The 24,120-nt window shown below is 32.1% G+C and overlaps 5 protein-coding genes across 12 annotated transcripts; 4 read left to right on the forward strand and 1 right to left on the reverse strand.

Moving 5' to 3' along the window:
- Window positions 1–633: 633 nt before the first annotated feature.
- LOC126751036 (zinc finger protein 485-like) lies at window positions 634–3,034 on the reverse strand. Its single transcript, XM_050460950.1, has 5 exons — window positions 2,125–3,034; window positions 1,546–2,059; window positions 1,370–1,490; window positions 1,064–1,256; window positions 634–1,007 (listed from the first exon to the last, which is right to left on the reverse strand). Exons 1-5 carry the CDS (start codon window positions 2,854–2,856, stop codon window positions 873–875), a joined length of 1,695 nt encoding a protein of 564 aa, XP_050316907.1. The 5' UTR covers window positions 2,857–3,034; the 3' UTR covers window positions 634–872.
- Window positions 3,035–3,164: 130 nt separating this feature from the next.
- On the forward strand, window positions 3,165–4,620 carry LOC126751044 (adenosine deaminase-like protein). Its single transcript, XM_050460966.1, has 2 exons — window positions 3,165–3,308; window positions 3,382–4,620. The coding sequence occupies exon 2, from the start codon at window positions 3,400–3,402 to the stop codon at window positions 4,423–4,425; it is 1,026 nt and encodes a 341-aa protein (XP_050316923.1). The 5' UTR covers window positions 3,165–3,308; window positions 3,382–3,399; the 3' UTR covers window positions 4,426–4,620.
- A 226-nt stretch (window positions 4,621–4,846) lies between these two features.
- On the forward strand, window positions 4,847–6,488 carry LOC126751042 (short-chain specific acyl-CoA dehydrogenase, mitochondrial). The gene is made up of 3 exons (XM_050460963.1): window positions 4,847–5,001; window positions 5,113–5,334; window positions 5,392–6,488. The coding sequence occupies exons 1-3, from the start codon at window positions 4,968–4,970 to the stop codon at window positions 6,363–6,365; spliced, it is 1,230 nt and encodes a 409-aa protein (XP_050316920.1). The 5' UTR covers window positions 4,847–4,967; the 3' UTR covers window positions 6,366–6,488.
- Window positions 6,489–7,043: 555 nt separating this feature from the next.
- Window positions 7,044–14,800, forward strand: LOC126751041 (signal peptide peptidase-like 3). Of its 2 annotated transcripts, none has more exons than XM_050460962.1 (7): window positions 7,044–7,198; window positions 9,634–10,480; window positions 10,555–10,677; window positions 10,754–10,945; window positions 11,019–11,472; window positions 11,614–11,734; window positions 12,527–14,800. In XM_050460962.1, exons 2-7 carry the CDS (start codon window positions 10,201–10,203, stop codon window positions 12,593–12,595), a joined length of 1,239 nt encoding a protein of 412 aa, XP_050316919.1. In that variant the 5' UTR covers window positions 7,044–7,198; window positions 9,634–10,200; the 3' UTR covers window positions 12,596–14,800. The 2 variants fall into 2 exon arrangements, with proteins under 2 accessions (XP_050316919.1, XP_050316918.1); XM_050460961.1 differs by lacking the exon at window positions 7,044–7,198 and adding an exon at window positions 8,133–8,227.
- A 1,415-nt stretch (window positions 14,801–16,215) lies between these two features.
- Window positions 16,216–23,188, forward strand: LOC126751029 (SH2B adapter protein 1). Of its 7 annotated transcripts, none has more exons than XM_050460928.1 (7): window positions 16,221–16,524; window positions 17,254–17,671; window positions 17,739–17,852; window positions 17,938–18,183; window positions 18,250–19,299; window positions 19,930–20,196; window positions 20,448–23,188. In XM_050460928.1, the coding sequence occupies exons 2-7, from the start codon at window positions 17,318–17,320 to the stop codon at window positions 20,544–20,546; spliced, it is 2,130 nt and encodes a 709-aa protein (XP_050316885.1). In that variant the 5' UTR covers window positions 16,221–16,524; window positions 17,254–17,317; the 3' UTR covers window positions 20,547–23,188. The 7 variants fall into 7 exon arrangements, with proteins under 7 accessions (XP_050316890.1, XP_050316892.1, XP_050316891.1 ...); XM_050460932.1 differs by having other exon boundaries at window positions 17,956–18,183; XM_050460930.1 differs by having other exon boundaries at window positions 17,268–17,671.
- Window positions 23,189–24,120: the final 932 nt, after the last annotated feature.

A 24,120-nucleotide genomic window follows, 5' to 3' on the forward strand; every position in this document is an offset into this window, starting at 1 on the left:
ATTTGTGGGACCAACATACAACCAATATTGTATAGGCATTCGACTGAAAAAAAAAATTTTCACCCCAGATCCCTCATAATCTATGTATCAATCGCTAAATTTAAATCGTAAAATGTTAACGATGGTTCTGCTTCGAAGCACGTATATGAAACTGTTAAAGATGATGAAACGGAGATTCACGCGTATGTGCCCGAAAGTAAAGACCAGTCGACTGTATCGGTGTTTCAAGGAGAGCCGAATCCAACACAAGTTGTTCGCACTTCTAAGCTAATGATTGCCAGTTTTTTAGAACAACTGGATAAAGCAACCGTACCACTACGTGTACAACAACGCAGAACAGTAAACAATCTGTTTGCCAGGTGTCTTTCAAGAAATTAGGAAAACCAACGGACGAAGGCGGATCACTCTTCACCACGACATTGCAAACTCTCACACATCGACTGAAGCAACTGCATTTTTCAGTATTCAAAACATCAAATTGATAAGTTATCCACTCTATAGTCCTGACTTAGGACTGAATGATTTCTTTGTATTCTCGTGTGTTAAAGATAAACGTTTCGAAACCTGAAGAGATTCAAACACATGGAAAAGAATATAGCTTTTAATGGATAGTATTTTGAAACATAATAAAGCTATTTTCAATGATTAAAATTTATTTTTGTTCTCTAATCCTGAATAGTTTATACTGGTCAACTGTCACGCCATACATATTATATGTATATAAAAACATGTTTTATGTTCTCTGGTCAAAGTTACCAAAGCGTAGAAGTCAATTCGCGCGTATAAGAACAGGTAACGCTGTGTATTCTTTTCTAGGAATTGTATTATATGTACATCTTTTACAGGTTTTTGTTGTTGTTAAAACAACATAACTACGTGCTCTTTCCACTGCTTTGGCGTTTAGAACAACGTTTCAAGTGCTTGTTCATATTGCCCCAGTTGGTGAATTGACGACTGCAATCTTGGCAGGAATATGGACGATTCCCCGTATGTAAATTAATGTGGCCCTGTAAGGAATATTAAACGAATTATTATGTATTTTCAAAAATGTATTTATGCTAACCATTAACCCACTACGAAAACGAAAACACCGGTCACAGTACTTGCATTTAAAAGGTTTTTCCCCAGTGTGTATACGTTCATGAGATAGCTTTGCATCTTTTGTGCGAAATTCTTTGTCACAATAATCACAGGCGAACTTCTTGATATCTTTGTGAATCAGCTGGTGTTTCTCCAAACTATTTGATGTTTTCAAACTGTGGATTTAAATATATACATATGTATGTATAAGAAAATTTTTAAATGCTTTTGAATACTTAATGAATGTAAATAATTAAAAAATAAAAAAAATTCGTAAAGAATCGGTTACCTTTTATTGCAAATTTTACATTCAAAAACTCGTTCGTTTATATGTGTATACAAATGTACTTCGAGATTATGCTTCTGACGAAATTTCCGATCGCATATGTCACATGCAAACTCTTTTAAACCTGAAATATAATAGCATAATAATTAACTGAATTTGGGCAATATAGCTCGACGTACCTGAATGAATATGTTCGTGCGCCCGCAAATTCGCCACTCGTTTGAACTTTTTTTCACATTGAGTACATTGATGCCAGTTGGTTTTGTCACTATGTTCCTCATTGTGTTGTGCACGTGAATGTACTAATGTAGCATTTCGACTATGAAAACTCTTTCCACATATATTACACAAATCTACTAAAGGATATTGTTGTGCTGCAGCACAATTTTCTCTATGAGCAGCTAATTGTTGATAAGATTCCTGCTGAATATCGCAGGCATCGCAACGCAAACTTAATTCAGGATAGTGTCGGAATCGCACATGATTAAGAAATTTATTATAGTGCACACAAAGTTTTTGACAATCAGCGCACTTGAATTGCAGATAATTGGTCTCATGCACTTCGTGATTCTCTTTAGCATGCAAACGCAATGCAGCGAAAGTTTCGCATATCTTAGAGCAAGAATGGCAAATCCAGGTGTATAATTTCCATTCGTTTACTTGGACATTATTAGCTTCAGTTGTTTCAAAACTCTGAAATTAAAATGAATACGTATGTGATACATACATACATAAATACATTTTTACTCAAAACAAACCTTGGAACAATTGATTACGCAGTTGTTGGCAGGTAAGATTTCAATAATTGTAGGTTTCAAATTGTTTTCATTTAAATCTCGCGATTTTGTATCAGTTTCTTCATTAACCTCTGACCCTTCTTCTAAATCGTCGTCTACATCTTCTAAAAAGTATGTTTCGATCTTAACATCTGTACTATTTTCTGAAAGTTGGCTGAGACTCTCCCCTCCAACTCTGTCATCCATATCAGTCAGCGAACTATTGACATCCATGACATTTAGAATTTCTAAACTTTGATATTCGTCATCACCATCTTCTTCTATGCATCTATGTATCATTTGCATATTAAGCTCCATCGAATCTAACGTCAACACATTATCGGTCTCTATGTCAACTTCTTTAATTTTATTATCTTTAACCGATTCTATATATTGAGCAGTAATTTGGCTATTAGTTAGTTCACTTTCGTTTAATCTAACACAAACTTCATTAACAGTTTCAGATTTTTCATCTTTTGAACTACTTAATAATAAAGCTAATGATTCCTGCGACTCCTTTACTTTCTGGAAGAAGGAAAAGGTATTTTGCAATGTTTCTAAACAGATGCCGCAGGCACATTTGGGAAGCTTATCACCACTGTTACACATTTCAATTCCAAAACACTCCCTTACTTTTTGGCAAATGTCTAAGTTCATTGGGATAAGCATATCCTTTTTACGAACAGCGGCACATAACCGACACAACCCAACCATTCTGATTCCCGGAAACAATTCAAAAATTGTCTTAGCCAAAATTTGTAAACTGAAATGTATTTAGATATTTTTCACGCAAACTGTACAACAGTACTAAATAAACAGCTGCTTGCGCTAACTCGTTGCCACAAGATGGCGCAGTGTCAGAAAAAAAGGTAGCCAGACGACATGGGATGTAAAGAAAATTGAATTTTTTTTTAATTTTAAGATTTCCTTTTACACAATAACATGGTGCATAAAAATATAGCTCTAAACCAACTTAGTGTCCTTGTTAAAGTACTTTTTTAAAATGATAACTCGAAAATTACAAAGTAAGATCATACATTTTTAACTACCGGATAAGGCTTGGTGATACATATCGATATTATCGATTGGTTTCAGTCATCGCCGTTTGTTTACTTCTTTATGCACAGCTGATAGAGCAAAGACAGAAATACGTATAAAAAAAGAAGGTATTTGAAATTTTGAAATGTTTTTCCCCATAATATATGATAAGGTAAATAACTAAATATGCTAAAATTTCAGTGAAATAACCGGTGTGCGATGGATACAACTAATTTTATACGACAAATGCCAAAGATTGAATTACATGCACATCTCAATGGATCATTATGCACTAAATCAATTGAAGAGTTGTGTGAAGAACTATACGGCGTGAATTCCAATGAACTCAGCGAAAACTTAGTATTCGATGGTGGAAATCTTGACCAATGCTTTCTTAAGTTCCGTTTTATGCACGAATTAACAGCCACTAAGAGGGGCCTACAATTAGCTACAGAGCTAACAATAAGAGATTTTGCCAAAGATAATGTTATTTATTTGGAATTACGCACAACTCCCAAGAAAAATTCGGAAATGTCTAAAGAAGAATATGTGAAAAGTGTTTTGGAGGCTATAGAACGTACTAAGAAAATTGAAAGTATTCACGTGAACTTGCTGCTATCTATTGATAGAAGTAAAAGCGTAGCTGAGGCTGAAGAAACAGTTAATATTGCATTACAACTAAAGAACACTTATAAAGACATTATCTCTGGTATTGACTTCAGTGGTAATCCGAAACTGGGTAATTTCATGCACTTTATACCAGTATTGGAAAAAGCTCGTAAAAACAATTTAAAGTTGGCCTTACATTGTGCAGAAATTCACAATCCTGCAGAAATTGATCAAATGATTAAATTCGGCATGGAACGATGTGGTCATGGTACTTTCCTAAGTGAGCCTCAACTAAATGAAATATATAGAAAAAATATAACCATTGAATGCTGTTTGACGAGTAATGTGAAATGCTCCACCGTAAAATGCTATAACGATCATCATTTTAAACATATTTTTAATGGTAAAAAAGCGCCAGTAATATTATGCACTGACGATTGTGGTGTTTTCGACACCACCTTGTCCAATGAATTCGTATTAGCAAAAAATACATTTAACTTAACCAAAAACGATTTACTTCAACTTTCACTGAATGCCGTAGAATTTGCATTCGTACATGAACACTTCAAACACGATTTAAAACAAAGAATTCGCCATTACTTTGAAATTCCAACTGAACCAGAACCGAAAAATTAAAGTTTTGACATGAAATCGGTAAATTGTAATGTTGGTTTGATAATTATAAGGTAATTTTTACGATAACCTTAACGAAAAAAACAAGAAACATCATTTATTACTTTGAGTAGAAAGTAATGTATTTTTGCACAAAAATATATAATATATGTATACATTTTTAGAAATTAAAACAAATGCAATATAATTTCATTTTTATTTTATATGTACATATGTATATATTTTTTAACGATATATCCATATACGCGATATATAACAATCGAAATTGGGAAGAAATATATATATGTGTAGTATTTATTCATTTGTATTGTTTTAGATATAAATTTATAAATTTTGTAAAAAAAAATGCGATATTCCCAATTCTGTTCTTTCCCCGATAAGAAATCGATAATTTCTATCGACTATAGAAACCGTTTAAAAATCATCGTTTTTGCGTTCGTTTTGTTTTATTTTTTATACTTTGCTTTGATAAGTGCATATTTATATTTAAGTTTCTATGCTAAAAAAATCATTCATTTGCTGGTATTCTAATTGTCCGTTTCATTATGCAGTCGCTCGTTAATGTAACCAAATTTCTAGGTATGTATAAAAATTTACCGAAAAGAAAGAGATATTTACATTTTTTCTACTTAATTGAACTTTGATTCGTAAATATCGTATGTGTATGTATTTATTTATTCCCCTCCAAAGGCCGCCATGGTACTCTTCACAATTCTGCAATAAGGCGTATTGCTTGTTTATCTGCACTGTCTGATACTCATCAAATGCTACAGAAAACATGTAGAGATTTTGTTAATGCCGAAATAGTACCAAAAGCAGCGAAACATGATCGTGAACATTTATATCCTGAAGATCAGTTAAAAAAAATGGGTGAACTGGGACTTATGTCTATAACAACTCCGGAAGAATACGGTTTGTGTAAGTTGTTGTTACACGAATTGTGATCTAATTTGTATTTTTTTGGATTAGGCGGCACGGGTTTGGACTATTTGGCCTATAGTATAGCAATGGAAGAAATATCTCGTGGATGTGCATCATGTGGTGTGATAATGTCTGTTAATAATTCGCTATTTTTAGGGCCAATTCTTGCGTATGGGACAGAAAAGCAAAAAGATGTTTGGTTGAAACCTTACACCTCTGGAGACAAAGTCGGTTTTTTTGCGCTATCGGAACCTGGAAATGGTTCTGATGCAGGTGCTGCTTCTACAACCGCAACAGAGAAGAGCGATCGCTATATTTTAAATGGTACGAAAATGTGGATAACCAGTGGTTTTGAAGCTGGAGCTGGCGTACTTTTTGCCACTACAGAAAAATCTTTGAAACACAAAGGAATATCAGCGTTTATAGTACCCAAAGGCTTAAAAGGTTTTACACTTGGAAAGAAAGAAGACAAACTAGGAATACGAGCTAGTTCTACATGTCAGCTAATTTTTGAAGATTGTGAAATTCCAAAAGAAAATATTTTAGGTAAATCTGGTTATGGATTCAAAATTGCAATGCAATCCTTGGATGCAGGTCGAATTGGTATTGCAAGTCAAGCGCTAGGTATAGCTCAAGCCTCGCTAGAACTGGCGACCAATTATGCGCAAAATCGAAATTCTTTTGGCAAACCCATTTCTAAATTACAAATTATTCAACAAAAGCTAGCAGACATGGCGCTAAGGGTAGAATCATCGCGATTACTAGTTTGGCGTACAGCTTGGCTGAAAGATAATGGTAAATCATATACGAAAGAAGCTGCAATGGCAAAAGTGGCTGCATCTGAAGCAGCTACATTCTGTTCACATCAATGCATTCAAGTTTTAGGAGGCATGGGTTACGTTAGCGATATGGCAGCAGAGCGTTACTATCGCGACGCGCGTATTACGGAGATATACGAAGGTACATCCGAAATACAACGACTGGTAATAGCAGGACAGGTACTGAAAGAACATGCGGTTTGATGATTAATTATTAGAGATTTGTGTATATTTTATAGAACTATTTTCGAGGGCATTTTTCTTTTTTTTCATAGATAAGATATACAACTTTTACAGTTTCATAAATAAATACATATCAATATCTTACTAATTTGTGTGCTACATTTTGATAAAGTACTATGCATTTTTAACGCACTATAGCAACACTATGTGATGCAACATCAACCCAGATGCAATTGCAATGACAGTACTACATTTATTTCCTTACAACTTGGTTGTGATGATTTCTTAAAATAGGGCTTTAAATTGCAGTTGACGGAATGTAGTAGTTTTAATCACAAAATTTCTATTGGATAAGTAATTTAAAGAACATTTCGTAAAGAAATAAGTTCTTTTTCACACGAATACTTATTAATTGCAGAAGTGCTCTTAAAACAAAATTCATAAAGTTATCAGTGAAAATGCATTTCGGCGTAAATGTTACGGATTGCGAAAGCTAAACCACACGAAACTAAGATATGTTACCAGACCTTAATATTCGGTTATGTAGCAGCAAATAATGCACCAACCTTTACTAGAAGCGTTAGAATTGTAACTGTATATAGATAAAAAAATTTGAGTTTTTACTTCAATATAGTATTTTGTTAAAACAAAAACTGTATAGATGGAACTGCTTATGTGATATTTTGACAATTTTTTTTAAATTACGATTGTAGAGAAAATCAATTTACCTAAAAAGAAGTATAAAACAAAATATATCTGGTCACCCCATTCAAAAAGCAATGAAAGCGCAGAAATAATAAATGATAATAAATAAAAGAGCGAGAAAGTTAACAGAAATACATATATGAAGAAAGGTAAGCAAACACTAATGGATTAAACATGAAAATGGACAATAAGAAAGAAAACTGCGAATAGTTTTTGTGAACAGTGCGGTAGTGCGTTCAAGTGTAAACGGATTGAATTAAATAATGGAATGTATATTTATTAAAAATTGTAAGGGTGAAGAAAGCCACTAAAAAACTATTCAAGTTATCTACCAGATATATATACAAGAGGTGTAAACTTTTATGAAATATGTATAAATATGCTAGTATACATTGTGGGTTTATACTTATATACAAATATTTCCTGGCAGATTTGACGTAAGCTGTGTGCATTATAGGAGAAAAGTGCTGTGGAAATGTATTTAGGCAAAGTGAAAAACTTACAGCTCTTATGTAGTAAGTTGTATTTCTTCGCTTAAAGTTAGAAAAGACTAGATAATTGGTACGAAATGTATGTACATATGTATGCTAAGAGAAATTGACTAAATAAAACTCGGTTTATCTCTTCCTTTAATATAAATTAGGTTAATTTCAAGTTTTGCACAAAAATGTTATGTGAATGTGAAGTTACTTAGCTCTTAATAATATTTGAAGAAAACTTTCTTATTATATTGCTTGCTACAATTACAATTTTCTGTATATAATAAAGTGGTAATTATGAAGATAATGACTATAACACAAAAACAACATACGTTTTTTTATTCCTTTTAATGTGGTACTTCGTATCTTTTTTCTATAGCAAACTTTTCGTATAAATTTTCTTCTTTGTTTTGCTAATGGCAACATATACCGTTGTCTCTATAGTGTATGCAATTATATACATTTAGAGTTAAAATATTTATACAAAAGGAGATTCAAAAGAGCATCCTGCACTGATATTTCATAATTTATTTTCAATTTGTTTTTAATAAACATGGAATGAAAAAAGATTTTGGTTCTAAAAATCATATTTGTGCAGACGTACATATATGTATACATATGTATTTAATAATCGTGAATCTGTGAATCGCCATTCACAAGTTTAAGTAAAACAATTTTTACTATTCGACTGCAAAAAAAGTACCGCTCGTGAAAAATTTATTTAGTTCTTGATAAAAATTAGGAAGTTATTATATTTAAGGTTGAACATATCACTTTTACAATTCAAATTCATTTCAAGTATCAACAACTCTAAATACTAATATGTACATATTTACTGAAATTTTCTGTACTTCGTTAAGGGGTTACATGGGTTTCCCCGAGAAAAAACGATATATTCTTACTTTTTTTTATATAAAAAGTGAATCAAACTTTTTATTAATCCAAAGATACATGGATATTTTACAAAGATTTTGGTGAAAATACCTTAATTTTTTTAATAGCTGTAATTTAAAAAAATCCCTCGTTTAACACCTTGTAAATTATATCTCGAAGACCAGTGTAAAATTTCATTAATATCGGTTTAGTTAGCGACAAACAACTTTGAAAACACAGTTTGGATAAAAGCGCGTTCAAAGTTTTAAGTGACTATAATGCATTTATCTCCAAAACTATTGCTCGGATCAACTTGAATAATTAAATAAGACAAAAACAAAACCATTATTTGAGATCGTTTAACCCTTTAATAAAAAATAATAAAACTAACTTTATTTCATATGCACATTTATAATAATTATAAAACATAAAGATGCAAATACTTAGTTTGTACTAGTCCAACGAAAAATTGGGTAGTTGATCATTTCTAGTTTACGAACTGAAGTCGGGGATTTGTGCCCCAATCCGCAACTGCAAGCTATATGTATTTTTTTATTTTTACTTACATACTTAGACAAGTGTATAAAAACAAAACAAATAAGACAACTGCAAATACAAGTTTTGTTTTTGTTGACATTCATAACTTATTTTCCTAAAATATATTATTTTTTGGTATTTAATTATATCATTGGTATGGTACATACTTAGGCAAGTGTATAAAAACAAATAAGACAACTGCAAACAACTCACTTTTATTTTTGTTGACATTTATAACTTCTTTCCTAAAATATATTACTTTTTTGTTCTTTAGTTATATCATTTGTTACGGTCTATTTTGGTGACAAATTCTGAAAAACGTGTTTCGTAAATATTTCACCTTCCTACAGGAAATATTCTTGCTAGGTAACATCTGTGTAAACAAACTCAAAGATATTGTACTGTTTCCCTTTCGAGTTAAACACCTTTCCGAGGGTTTCTATGCGACAATCTGTGTATGTTAAAGTACCACATACATACATATTGATCTTTTTTGGACCGATAGGTTATGATATTTTTATTAAAAATGCAGCCAGAAGCAAGTTTTCACGTCTTATCTGCTTTATAAATATAATATTCAGTTATTTCTATATAAAATGTACATATATACATAAAGGAAAACTTTTTTATATAATATCAACAAGCTTATTTACATTTTTTGAATTATTATACATTGTTATTATTTTTTATTTCAGTAAACGTGTGAAAGTCATTGCACGATCAGTCTACTTAGCACTGTTTGCTTTTTTCATGGTATTCCAATAATTGCTGCAATATTGTCACAACACGCTGGGGTCTCAGGTTGTAACCATTCGCTGTTCCACTGCCTGCCCTGCTGATAAGGCAATCAGCGCAGCCGCGCTGTTGTTAAACCGTGTGCATGGGTAATAACACATTGAGCAGAAGCTCTGTTTACTTAGCAGGTATCTAAAGCCCACATTATCAGCAAACATACCGGCCAAACTACATACATGGTACTTTGGCGGCAGGCAGTCGACGCAGACAAACAACATACTAAGCAATACTATCACGCAGGCCGAAGCGAAAGTAAAATAATTAAATATACTTATATGAATGTATAACAATTGGTGTGCTAGAGGAAAAGGTGGAGCATTAATATTGATTTAAGCACTTGATATCTAGTGTGCGTAACCATAAGGAGGTGTGTGTGCGTGTGTTTCTGGCGTTAGACGCTAGTGCGCAAGCGTACAACGCACAATAACAAACGACTACGTACAAGCTGTTATCAATTACGGCGCGCAATGTCGCACGGCATAGTGAGCGGGGGAGCAGGAGCAGCAGTCGTCGATAGCAGTAGTCTTAACGCACAGTCCGCTACCACAGAATATCGCGAAGTACATTGGACATCGAATGTCATGGATTCTTCACGCGTCTCCACTTGTCTCATTTCGATGCTGTTGATCGTGTATGGCAGTTTTCGTAGTTTGAATATTGAACAGGAGGCTCGTGAACGTGAACAAAAGAAGCGTAGTGAATCAATGATGAATTTACTAACCGGGGAACCTGTGGAACAAGAGACTAGTGAGTATCACAACTAACTTTTTTATTTCGTTTTGTTCTTTAACAAATTATAATATAACTTTTATACTCTTTAGGCAAATTCGCAACGCTCGATACAATGCATGCATTGTGCTTGCCACTCGGAGCTTCAGTTTCATTGTTGGTTATGTTTTTCTTTTTCGATTCAATGCAATTGCTTTTCGCCGTTTGTACAGCAAGTGAGTTCATTCTCGTTGGACCTTATCGTACATAATTAAGCATAATTTAATGATGAATTGTTCTCATAATTTACAGTAATTGCAACGGTGGCTTTAGCCTTTCTGCTATTGCCCATGTGCCAGTACATAATACGACCATGCACCGATGGTAATCGTATATCGTTTGGTATATGTGGTCGCTTTACTGCAGCTGAATTATTCAGTTTTGCGCTCTCTGTGTCAATTGTATGCATTTGGGTACTCACCGGACATTGGTTGTTAATGGATGGTAAGTTCTTCCACCGAAATGCATATAACAACATTTATCTGTTGCTTACTCCCCTCTTTTAAATATTTCGCAGCGATGGGCATGGGTCTATGTGTGGCATTTATCGCTTTTGTACGCCTGCCAAGTCTTAAGGTGTCTACACTTTTGCTAACTGGACTGCTCATCTACGATGTCTTCTGGGTTTTCTTTTCATCGTATATTTTTAGCACAAACGTGATGGTTAAGGTGGCCACCAGGCCTGCTGACAATCCGGTCGGCATAGTAGCGCGAAAACTAAACTTGGGGGGTATTGTGAAAGAGCCACCCAAACTTAACTTGCCAGGCAAATTGGTTTTTCCAAGCATACACAATAGTGGGCATTTTTCAATGTTGGGTCTAGGTGATATTGTGATGCCGGGCTTGCTGTTATGTTTTGTTTTACGTTATGACGCATATAAGAAATCGCAGGGCATAACTACGGATCCCACGTTGCAGCCACCGAAAGGAGTCGGTTCGAGGCTTACCTACTTTCACTGTTCCTTATTGGGGTAAGTCCATTGTGAATGTGTCATTTTTAGATGATATATTTCACTTATAATTACTCACATAAAATGCACGTATCTTTATCTTGTTTACAATATTTCATTTTCAAAAATAATAACAAACAACAAAATTTTGTGTTATTATAGCTACTTTCTTGGTCTGCTCACCGCTACCGTAAGCTCAGAAGTTTTCAAAGCAGCACAACCGGCATTATTATACTTGGTGCCGTTCACGTTATTGCCGTTGTTGACTATGGCTTATCTCAAGGTAATATATGTATTTGTAATGAAAAAAATCTATATTTAGGGGCCCAAAAATAGTTCTTTTTGTGTTCCGAAATTGCTATAGAAATTTTAATAAATATTGTTTATAACAGTGTTTATTAAGTTCTTGCATTATGATTGTCAGGAGAGCAATTTAGTTTGCCATTAAGTATGTAATAGCAAAAAATGGTCGAGAAACCTGTAAAGTATAAATATACATGACGACCTGATCAGATCAATTTAGCCATATCCGACTGTCTGTCCGTCGGTCTGTATATCGCGAACTAATCTCTCAGTTTTTGAGATATCGTTGAGAAATATTGCACACGTCCTTTTCTAATCAGGAAGCTGCTCATTTGTCGGAACCGATGATATCGGACTGCCATACAAACTGAACGATCAAAATCAAGTTCTTGTATAGAAAACTTTTTTATTTCACAAGAATTTCACAAAAATTTGGCAGTTATTATTGTTCTAAGCAACTCCGAAAATCGCGCCACCATAGCATATAACTGAAATACAAACTGAACGATCAAAATTAAGCTCTTGTAAGAAAACTTGAACCTATGAAGGGTATTATAGCTTTGTTGCAACCGAAGGTAAAATTTTTTTCTTTCAAAAAAAAACAACTATAGGGGTGCATGACAGCTCTTTTGTATTCAGAAATTGTAAAAATACTATTTATAACAAAGTTAAGATTTTTCCATAATTGTCGGCACATTATTTTTTCACATTTAATTTGGCACCAAAATATTCATAAACACAGAAGCTAACATATTTATATAAATCCTTATAGGGCGACTTACGACGCATGTGGAGTGAACCGTTCATCACGCAGCAACCAACAAAGCAACTGGAAGTCTGAGTGCTTAGCCTCTTTTTTCCTTCGTATACGTTTAACAAACTACGTTTATACAAGGAATGAATTATTTTAGTTTTTGTATTTTAATTATAGTAATAGACATAGACCAACTTGGAGCATGCATGAGGGTGGGGGTTGTGAATAATACGTAGTATGTATGCTGAATCAAGAGTTTAAGACAAGAAAGAATTTTTACTCATTTTGCGTTTAATTTTTACATGTTTATTTTTCATAAAAAACTAAATTCATTGAACTAAAAAATATTAATATTTAAGTATAATGCGCTCAGATATCAAAATGAGATTCAATAATAGTAACGTATTTGTATGTAAAACATCCGTTAATACAACAATGTATTAAATAGTGAAAAAAGCCAAAATTTAGCGCACTTGAGAAATATACATACATATTACAGTAATGTCGATGTATGATTACATATTTCCATATACAAAATACATGCCTCAGTATATCATCTTACGAATCTACATCCGCACGTTAAGAATGATGACTTCTATAGAAATGTATAAATATATACAAACACACAATAAAATACATGCATACAATAAACAGTACTCATTAAGCCACTCATTAGGTATAACTATCATCTGAACGAATCAATTTCGTTAATTTATATAGAACTGAATTTTCTTAAAACTCGCTTGAAGCAAATTAGTAAACAATTCAAGAAATATGTGAACATTACATTAGAGGGCAAATGTTTATAAACCTTTTTAAGTTTTTTTATGTTAAAGAAACAATTATAACTCGCTGTAGCAGCGCATGTTCACAGTACTGTCCAACGATAGTAGGGTCTACGTAAACGGAACGCGACGGATTTTAATCCGGCCAAGCACTGTCTTCGGCATAATTCATTTTGCCGCTACAAAAACAAGTGCTGTTCTATAAGCATTTTATACATTTCGCATTAAATCTAACTGAATTGAATAAATAAATTAAGCTTTCCTATACTTTGGATGTTTAAAAACAAAAAGTATCAACTTTTTAATCAAATTTTTTAGTTTAGTTTTTAATAAAAAACAAATTGTTTAAACAGGTGTAAATTGGAAAAGAACATGTGTTAAGTAAAACATTTATGAAATATCGTTATTAATAAATTGTTAACACCAAGTTTTTTTTTTTTTTTTTGTCAAAAATACACTCGGAGTTTCTATTCTCCATTTAAAAGCAAAATCCGAACCAACCCAAAAAAACTATTTTATTAAAATCTGTTTGAAACCATTTCATTAATTGATAGTAGCACATTATATATTTATTTTTTAAATATGATTCAACATCTTTTAAGTATAAATTCATAACCATTGTTAAGAATTTATTAGTTTATAGTCACTTGATTGGTTTGAAATAATTGCAAAGTGCTGCAGTGGGTTCTACCGTTAGATTTTCCGTTGTGATTTTTTCATTTATTAAATCTGTTATTAAAAATGAAAAACTAAAATCATTAATTTCAGCTTTTCATTGTATTTAAATTGAAATTTCTTTATTATATCTGATCGAAAATAAACCATTTTTTATTAAAATTATAATTACAAATACATTGTAATAATTATAGAAATGCTCAGAGATGTTAGAATGAATTTAAAGCACTGTTACTCAGAAAAGTGAACGCCTTTACTGGTGGTGGCACTCAAGTTGGTGCAATATGGGTTTTTGTATTTTCCGATTGTCAATGAGAGTGTATTAATAGAGGTTTTATGTCACAGCAAATTCTAAATATTGTTATGTGCATATTCATAATCTTAATGCGCATTTATTTTAGTTAAATTCAACGCAAGTAATCATAACATTTTATAATAATCTTTCAACAACGAAAAATACTGTAAAATTAATAATTTCAAAAATCAATATCATGGAATAACTTTAAAAAATTGCGTAAAAGTTTAATTTGTCAGTAATTTGTGGATGAGAATTATTATATTTATTATCTTTTCACACACTTAAATGTATATTTTATGGTTATTGAAAGCTACTTTTATACTTTAGTTTGGAAATATCCAATACTCCTACCAAAGTATGAAATTTTTGTTTTATTATCAAATTAATAGAGAATTTGTATTTCTTTAGGCTCACTTTGACAATTCGGTGGATAAACAACTTATCTGAAATTATACAAATTATTCATCATAACTCAGCAAACAATAAACAAACGTCAACTTAAAACCGATGCATTTCTTATAAACAATAAGCAAAGACGTTAATAGACGATGTAAAACTTAAATAGTATATCAATATAATTTGTTTCGATATGATCTTTCTATATCTCTCAATGAACCCATCGATGTTTTCATTCTAATAGTTGGAAGATATTTTAACCTCATAGGTAAAGTTCATATCCATATGGCAAAACAAAAGTGTTCGAGATTATTTTTTCAAGAGAGCGTTTATTAGAATACGACAGTATATGTGTCTGTATTTACATAACTCATACCATTTTCAAGTTGCAGATGTAATTTGAATACACAACAACACAAATACGCAGCACTTATCGATAGAAATATTTTACAAAATAAACTTGTAAAATAAAATACACAAGGGTAGCTATTAAGTAAAGGCAATTTTTGAATATACTTATATATTCGTAAGTATTATGTAATACGTTGAATTTTAAATTAGTTTTTTTATTCTTATTACTATTGTATTAATTTACTAATTACAAGTAAATTGCATAAGATTTAGCAAAAACTGATGAAATAAGGTATAATATTTAATATAAATGCAAATTTTTTATGTTGAACTATTTGATATAATTTTAAAATATAAGTAAATTGTTTAACAATAAAAGAAATATATATGAAACATATGCCAAATTTTTCTAAACTTTATCTGCATCTGACAAGATTTCTACAATGTGTTGCTGCTGTTGCGGTTATCTAAACTCCGCTTGGATGGTAAGGTTTATGTTGGTTGTATTAAAGTCATTTAACCAAGGCCCCAGGAAACGTGCTGTTGTAGAGGCGAAAACATCCCTAAAGTAATTTAGAGGAACAATAGTATTGAATTTGGAAGAAAAATAATTTCGAAAAAATGCCTTTAGTAGACCATAATGTTGTGAGAACAGGTGAAACCAATTAGTGATAAACCCCTAGTCGGATATAGTTTTAATTCCACTCCTGTTATATATGTATATTTGGTAGCAGATAGCGTTGGGCATGTACTAGAAACCGCGGTAACAATAGGGTTAGGTCACTGACAGAATGGGTAACATAGATCCATAGAGTATTCTGAAAATTACATATTTTCAATAAAAAATATGAATAGTCAGTCTAGTATATTCCAGTTTTTGTAATTTACAAAATACTATTTCATATAAATTTTTTAAACACCGGTTCCTAACTCGTCGGCTAAAACCATATGTTTCCAATAAAATGTGGCTAGACAGTTGTGTCTATTTTAGTTTTTTTTTTTAATTTTTCAAATAATATTTACTAATAATTTTTAAAATAACGGCTCTAAATTCTTAATTGAACACACAATTTTAGATGACAAATACGCTCCTGTGATTAGCTTAACGTTCATATATGTAGTTGGCATTTAATTTCATATCTACAGTTGGCAACATCTTTGTTGTGCGTAAAGAATAGTTGGCAATTTCGTTTACAATAGCAAAGTGAAAATTTTTTCTCCTCTTCAATGCGTTTTCCAGCTTTTCCGCTTTTATTTATTTATAAAACCGTTTAAAAACAAAATTTTAATAAATAAATTTATATCAATAAAAGAAGATGTGTAAGAAAGTATTGAAAATATATCAAAGATATATTGAAAATGCTTAGATAAGTCAAATGTGAAATAAGTGCTGTTTCTCCTTCTTAAGAGGACGAGAAAATCCATGTGTACAATAAGAGGCGTGAAGCATATGAGAAAATGCGCATCTTTACAGAGAAATAAATTTTTTTTAAGAAACCAGTAACTTCAATGTGAGTTTAATATAACTAAAATTTAAATTACTACCACTGGTTGAATATATTTACTCATGGTGAATGCCTTTTTTTTACCAAACGTTGATAAAGTACTATTCCCACAATTTTTTAGTATTTTTTCTCGAATTGATCGCATATCATACCCATATTAAATACAACTTTTTAATGTTGTTAGTCAAATTGATTTACAATTAAACGGATTAATGATTATTGAATCAAAGCAAAGAAATATTTGTTAGGCCTTTGCTAAAAATATAAATTGGGATTTAGTTCCAACTAGGTATATACATATGTATATGTATATAATTGAATATACACATCTACTTAAGTATATGTTTTGCATTTATAGTAAATATTTATTTTTCTTTTAAACTTATTTAAAAAAAAAACGAACTTAAAATATATAATTCAAGCATATCACAAGAAATTCAATAAAGTCTATTTAGTTCATATTAAAAAACAAGTTTAATTGTGTTATTGGCGTAAAAAGTGATAACACCAATTTCTTTCATCAAAGAGTTATTTATTCGAATTTAAATTATTCGACAAGCCATTTAATAAAACGATGCTAAAATAAAAAAGTATACAAATTTATGTTATATGTATCTCTACATAAATTACAAATAACAACTTATAATCAAGTTTTCGAGGCTTATGAGTTAAGTTAAAAGTAATATATTTACATACGTGCCAAATACAAGATTATATAACTTTATTAATTTGTAGAAAATTTACTTCAGACATTTTCGTGCCGGATAAAGAAGAATAATAATAAAAATTTATTAAGTAAATGGGCGGAAATAGTACAGCAAATACTTTTACCGCTGGTGGCTATATTGGGCCTGCTAGCGGAAGTAGTGTTGGTGGTAGCAGCGGTGGTGCCGTAGGCGGTGATCTTATACCAAATATGAGTACTGCTAGTGGTACTTCATATGCTTATGGCACAAGTTGGGAAGAATTCTGTGAACGTCATTCACGTGTAGCGGCAGCTGATTTTGCTAAGGCTTGCATAAATTATATAAATGGAAATTTGCCACCCGAGGAGGCGCGCAATATTTCCTATCGGAGCTTCGGACAAAAGTTTGCCGAAGCATTTGTGGATCATTTCGAAACTGAATTCTGTCATAGACGTAACAATCTTAAGGTTAGTTCCCCTTGAGGGCAACGTATTTAAGAATTTTCAATGAATTTTATTTCCATTTAATTTGTAGACTGGTAATGGAAATTCATTAGAAGAAAGTGGCAACACAGCGGAAGATTCGCCGAAAATCTTTCAAAAAGCATTCTTTCGACGCCTTTCTTTCAAAGGTCTGCGCAAGGGCAAGGTGGGCAATAATTTTACCAAGTCTAACAGTTGTCTATATACATATCATAATATAGAACAGTTCGTTTTAATATATTTAATATTAGAATTTCTTATTCCTGCAGACGCTTTTTCATAAGAACAGCGATGATTTAGATGGCAGCAAACATAGCAAGACAAAGATCTCGAAAATTATTGTTGAATGTCGTAAAGAAGGTTACGTCTATAATTTAACACCCGAAAGTTTGGATCAACCAACTGGCACGCAAAAGTGGGAAAAATGTCGTCTGGCACTAGTGAAAGCTGTTGGCGGTTATATGTTGGAGTTCTATACGCCACCTAAAGCTACAAAGGTTTCTCAGCGTTAACTTTTAAATATATTTACGTTTCATTAAAATTATAAAAATTATTTATTTCAGCCTCGTAGTGGTGTTTTTTGTTTCCTAATATCGGAGGCAAGAAAAACAACTCGACTTGAAATGCCCGACCGGGAAAACACTTTTGTATTGAAGGCAGATAACAATATGGAATATGTTATTGAGGCAGAGAGCAGTGATGAAATGCACAGCTGGTTAGCCACTATACGCTATTGCATGCGTACACCGCCTACGCAGCAATTGCCATTGGAATCAGCAGATGCATTGCTTACTGGTGGTGGCGGTGTCGGCGGCATAATGGGTGGTATTTCGGCAACAACTTCAATGGCTATGAGTCCGAGTGGCAATTTAACTTCCACAGATGGCACTATTCCACGCAGTGGTGGCATTAATAATCCACAATACCATCAGACAAACATACTTGGTTCGAACGGCAATGTCGGCCCAAGCAGTTCACAATCAGACAATGCACTTGCATCTGGAAATGGGGGAGTAGGTGCAACGACAACTATTGGTAATGATGGAAATGCAATAGATGGTTTACCTGATATACCGCCGAGACGTGTCGGACCTGGCGAACGCGGTGAACAACGCCTGTCGGCGTCGAGTAATTTCGAACCCGAATGTGATTCTGAATTGGATATAAATGTAGCGGATTTAACGGCTGAAATGCGACAGTATCCCTGGTTTCATGGTACACTGCCGCGTTCAGAAGCAGCACGTATGGTATTACATTCAGAAGCAGCAGGACATGGTTTCTTTTTAGTGCGTCAAAGTGAGACGCGCAAAGGTGAATTTGTGCTCACATTCAATTTTCAAGGGCGTGCTAAACATTTACGTATGACCTTGTCGGAGAAGGGCCAATGCCGTGTACAGCATTTATGGTTTCCTTCGATTCAGGAGATGCTCGAGCACTTCCGGCACAATCCAATACCATTAGAATCGGGCGGCACATCTGATGTTACACTAACCGAGTGGGTACATAATCAAGGAACTTCGTGTAGCGGCACAATTGATGCCAGCAGCAATGCTGAAACAAACGGTGGGCATCAACCACAACAACAACAGCAACAGCATCCATCACCGAGACATGTGAGATAGCCTAAATTTTGGAGTCCATTCAGTGTCAGTGATGATTTTGATTTGATGTTTTCGTATTTTATTTTGTATTTTTTTTGTGTAAATTCTATTTTTTTTGACATCGTTGAACAACAATTCAACACGGCGCCATTAAATTTTGCACTTGACTTGCTTTCAATACGGACAAGGAGAATCAAGCGTATAACATTAGAATATAACTACAAAAAAATTGTGGAAAATCAAAATTATGTACAAATTTAATGGTAGCTTTTATTTTAAATTTAAAATAAGTAATATTTTACTTAACTTTTTATTTTCGTCTAGTTTGTGTATGTTAAAATTAGCACAATTTCCTTTATTGTAATATTTTAATTATTGTTATTTTTTTTCGTAATATCTTAGATACTTTTTCTCTTCATATCTATAAGTATATGCATAACTATGTATGTTTGTATTGAAAATCCTTTTTACGTTTAGTTGCATGGATCTGAGTCATCAGCTTTCCACAACAAAATCAAATAATACTAACACCAGTCGCACGCAATGTGTTCGTGTCACGTATTCAAAATCAAAGTGCCATGTATTTTCTTTTCTTCCTATTATTCCATGCCACAATTGCATTTGTTTACTGGCGGATTGCAGCCGCAACATGTAATCACAATGAACATGAGTGTGCGCTTAAAAACGTGCGAAATTGAGTTACCGTTCCTACAGCAGCAGCAGCAGCAACCAACGCAGCCGCCGCATCACCATCATGTACATCTACAACCGCCTCAAATATCAGCACAGCAACAGCAATCACACCAGCAGCAACAGCAACCGCCGCAGCAGCAGCAGCAACAACAACAACAACAACAACAATTAAACACGCCACAATTACGCACGTCAACAGTATCTCTACAATCACCGGTACATATTTACATACGTTGTAACATATGTAGCCAACAAACATTGAAGCCGAAATCAAAACAAAGCAAAATTCGATAACCAATCTAAATCTTAAACCAACTCAACAGGAATATATTGGCTCTTATTCTTATTCTCGCAACTTAACAAATTTCTCAAAGAATGGCGAAACATTTCTTTCGCTGTTTGTTGGCTACATTGCTAAAAGAATAATAATTCATTTATTTATATTTGCATTCGTTTGGCATTTACAGAATCCACATCTTATTGGTGCAAGAGTGGCAAGCATTAACGATTTGAACGCAAATGAAATGGGCCCACGCGCGGTCGACAACCAGTACAGTTTTGTGTAACTCAATTCCGCTACGAATAAAGTATCCTTGGCAAAGCCGCAATACAAAGGAAACTATATTTACCTACATACATACTGACATAAGTGAATGTAAGCTTAAAGCAGCTTTTTTTTTTTTGTCGTTTTTCCATTGCCTTCCATATGAGAATTGCATAATTCGACAGATTTTGCCATGGTTTCCTTTTAAATTAACAACATTTCCTTAATCTTCTATTGTGTTCACAAACCTAACGTAATAAATGCACGTATATTTATAAAGTATTTGTAAATACATACATACACATTTAAATGGTTTATAATTGTAGGCTTTAAAATTATTAAGAAGTTTTTTCCTATGTTTTGTAAAGCAAAAACAGTTTATTAGGCTTTTTTTTAGCTAAATTAAGTTCTACTGTGCGTTGTTGCATATTTAAATTATAAATATATATGTATACGCATATTTACATAGGTATGTCTTAGATTGTTCAGTTAATTTAAACACGAGTTTCTTATGTATTCTTGCTATTGGTTTCGAAACTTTTACTAAACAATTGTAAATATTATTTTTGCTCAATTGCCAATATAAAATTATATATTAAAGAAAGTTATGTTATAGCTGATATCTAAAATTTTCAATTAGATTTCTCCTAAAAACAAAAGGCTGCTTAAGTAGTAGATATAATCGTAAGTACATAATTTTTTTAAGCAAACACAGAAGTTAAGTTTTGCGACTTATATTCAGGTTAATACTAAGTAAAGATTATTAAAAAAAAAATAAACTGTAAGCAAAATAATAACATACAATACTCAACAAATAAGAAAGAAAACATTGAAAAAGACAAAACAATTTATTTACATGCATTGTTGTTGTCGTCACAGCATAAATATACAGAATTAGGTTTGGATAAATTCTACTGAAAGGCAATACTTGGCCTGTTATATCAATGAAAATGCAGTTACATATGTAAACACGTTTTATATGAGATGTAATTTAATGATGAATTTGAAGAAATTAACACAACACTTTCAAAAATGTTCAGTTAATGTCATGTCATACATTGTTAATGTCATATTATTTTAATGTTTAAAATACTGCATTTTTTCCTCCTAACATATAAACTAATGAAAAGCCAAACTTTTATAGACATTTCCAAGAGCTAGAATGTACTAATATCAGTGTTAAAACTTGTAAAAATTTCAGGGCACATAAATTGAGACACAGTTTATACTTTTATATGCAGAGTATTAAATATACTTCTTTTTTTAAATTATCAGCATGACGAGCTAAGTCGATTCAGCCATGTCCATATGCGAACTAGTCTCTTAGTTTTTGAGATGTAGATCTGAAATTTTGCACAGCTTTTTTCTCCCCGTGAAGCAGCTTTGCAAACTGAACAATCAAAATTAAGTCCTTGTGTTGAAAACTTTCTTATTTGACGAGATATCTGCACCAAATTGGCATGGGTTATTGGTTAAACCAATGGTACAAACTCCGAACAAATTAAGTAAGAGTCAAGATCGGATCACTATAGAATACATGTATTAGAGTTCTCCATACAGTAATACAGCTGACATACAAACTGCTCGATCTTTTAATGGAAACTTTTTATTAACAAAGTATACAGTTCTTGACCAGTGAAATTGTTTTTGTTTGTTTGTTTTAACGTGTATGTATGTTTTCTTCATATTCATCAATTAATAAAAGTTATTTACATATTGTATAATCATACATACATAAATGCATCATATATTGTAAGTGAAAAGTGGTTGTAATACTAAAATTAAAGATTTTCTCTTTTTGAATGTTTCTAAGACAAGGACAAAAAGTGTGTTTGAACTTACTAAACATGTAGGAATAATACTTGACGTCACCGTCGCATGGAATTGAATTCTAGACATACTAATGAGGTTTAAGTATGAATTATTATGTAATATTATATGTGCTTGTACATATGTATTTACATCCAGGCAAGTTTGAACATATTTAAAATGAAAAAAATCAAATAAAAGTAACACATTTAAAGTACTATGTCTTATTCAGATGTTTATATACTTACATACATACGTATTTGCAACCATTTAAGCCCATAGTTAAAAACAAGTAAAAACAATGATATACGTACGTATTTATAAATGTAAAGCGTTGTATAGTAATATATGTGCTGTATAGTCCTATATATATACATACATACATATACGAGTATTTGCAAGTTTATTGCTAAACAAAACAACACAAACAATGTTACACAGATATTCCTATGCGTATCAGTTAAATTTTTGATGCAACTACCTACATATATACATACATACAAACATACAAGCAAATATTTGTTTACGCAAAATACCAAACGCTTCAACACACAACAGTTAAACAATAAGTTATGCAATTTTACTGTAAACTCACAGAACAACTTGCGCATTAGAGAAAACAATTTAGGATTTTTTATATTAAGCAGTTAAATAATATTTGCATCCTAACTAGAAACACAGATTTTGCCTACAAGTGAAAATATACTTTAAACATAAATATTTTCGCTGAATTCGTACACATACATATGTACATATAGGTATATTTTTATGCGCTTTTTTCGTGTACTTGCAAAAACATTAATTTCATTTGATTTGAATTATTTAATAAAAAATGATTGTTCAACATAATGTTAATTACTAAAATTTTTTTATGTTAACAAATGTTGTGGAACAGCACGAGATTTCCGTTAATTCGTTTAACGGTAATAATGTCTAAAATTCTGACTGAGTTTTGAACTATAGTCGTCGAAGGTATAACAGTTTCTCTGTGGGTTTGGGGAAGAACAGTGCTTTCAAAGAACACATATAATAGTATATAATAATATATAAAACAAAAAAAATTTAAAACTAAATCAAGATTAATTAAATACTAAAAAGAAATAAAAAGAAATTTATAAAATAAAAACAAATATATATTATTTACATATGTACATATTACGTTCTCTAATGCTAGTCTGAACTACATTATTTTAAGAATTAAAATTACCCATATAAACCAGATCTTTAATAATTTGGGTGGTTGTTGTAGCAACTGAATCATTTCGTAATGTGGGTTTGACAGGCTTTTGTCGGTTAATATCGGCACAAATATATATCATTAAAGGAATAGTTATCGGTGCTACATGAAGCTATTCAACACAATGGATAATTTCGAAACGTAGATAGGTCAGTTTTTTAGATACAGTTTTCCGAGTTTCGTTTGACAATCCATATTTTAACGACAAAACGGAGAAAGTTTTGCTTTCCGTGCTGCTCTTTAATGAAAATGGCGTCTGTTATTTAGCAAAGCGTAAAAATGTTGGGTAATTTTACTTTGCTTTGCATGCATTGAACTAAATCTGTCAACACAAGTGTTTGAAGCAAAGCGATGCAAGAGTTGTGTATGAATCAGCCATAATTTCTTTGGAAACACCAAAAAACAATATTCGCTTTGCCAACGTAAGAAACATTTAGGGTGAAATGTTTTCACAATGCTTTATGCAACGAGCAAGTTTTTAACCATATTTTTAATGAAGTTTAATCCAAATGAAAGCAAATATTTTTTTAAGAAATTGGTTTCAATTCGC

This window comes from Bactrocera neohumeralis, chromosome 2 (assembly GCF_024586455.1).
Source record: "Bactrocera neohumeralis isolate Rockhampton chromosome 2, APGP_CSIRO_Bneo_wtdbg2-racon-allhic-juicebox.fasta_v2, whole genome shotgun sequence".
Taxonomy (NCBI): domain Eukaryota; kingdom Metazoa; phylum Arthropoda; class Insecta; order Diptera; family Tephritidae; genus Bactrocera; species Bactrocera neohumeralis.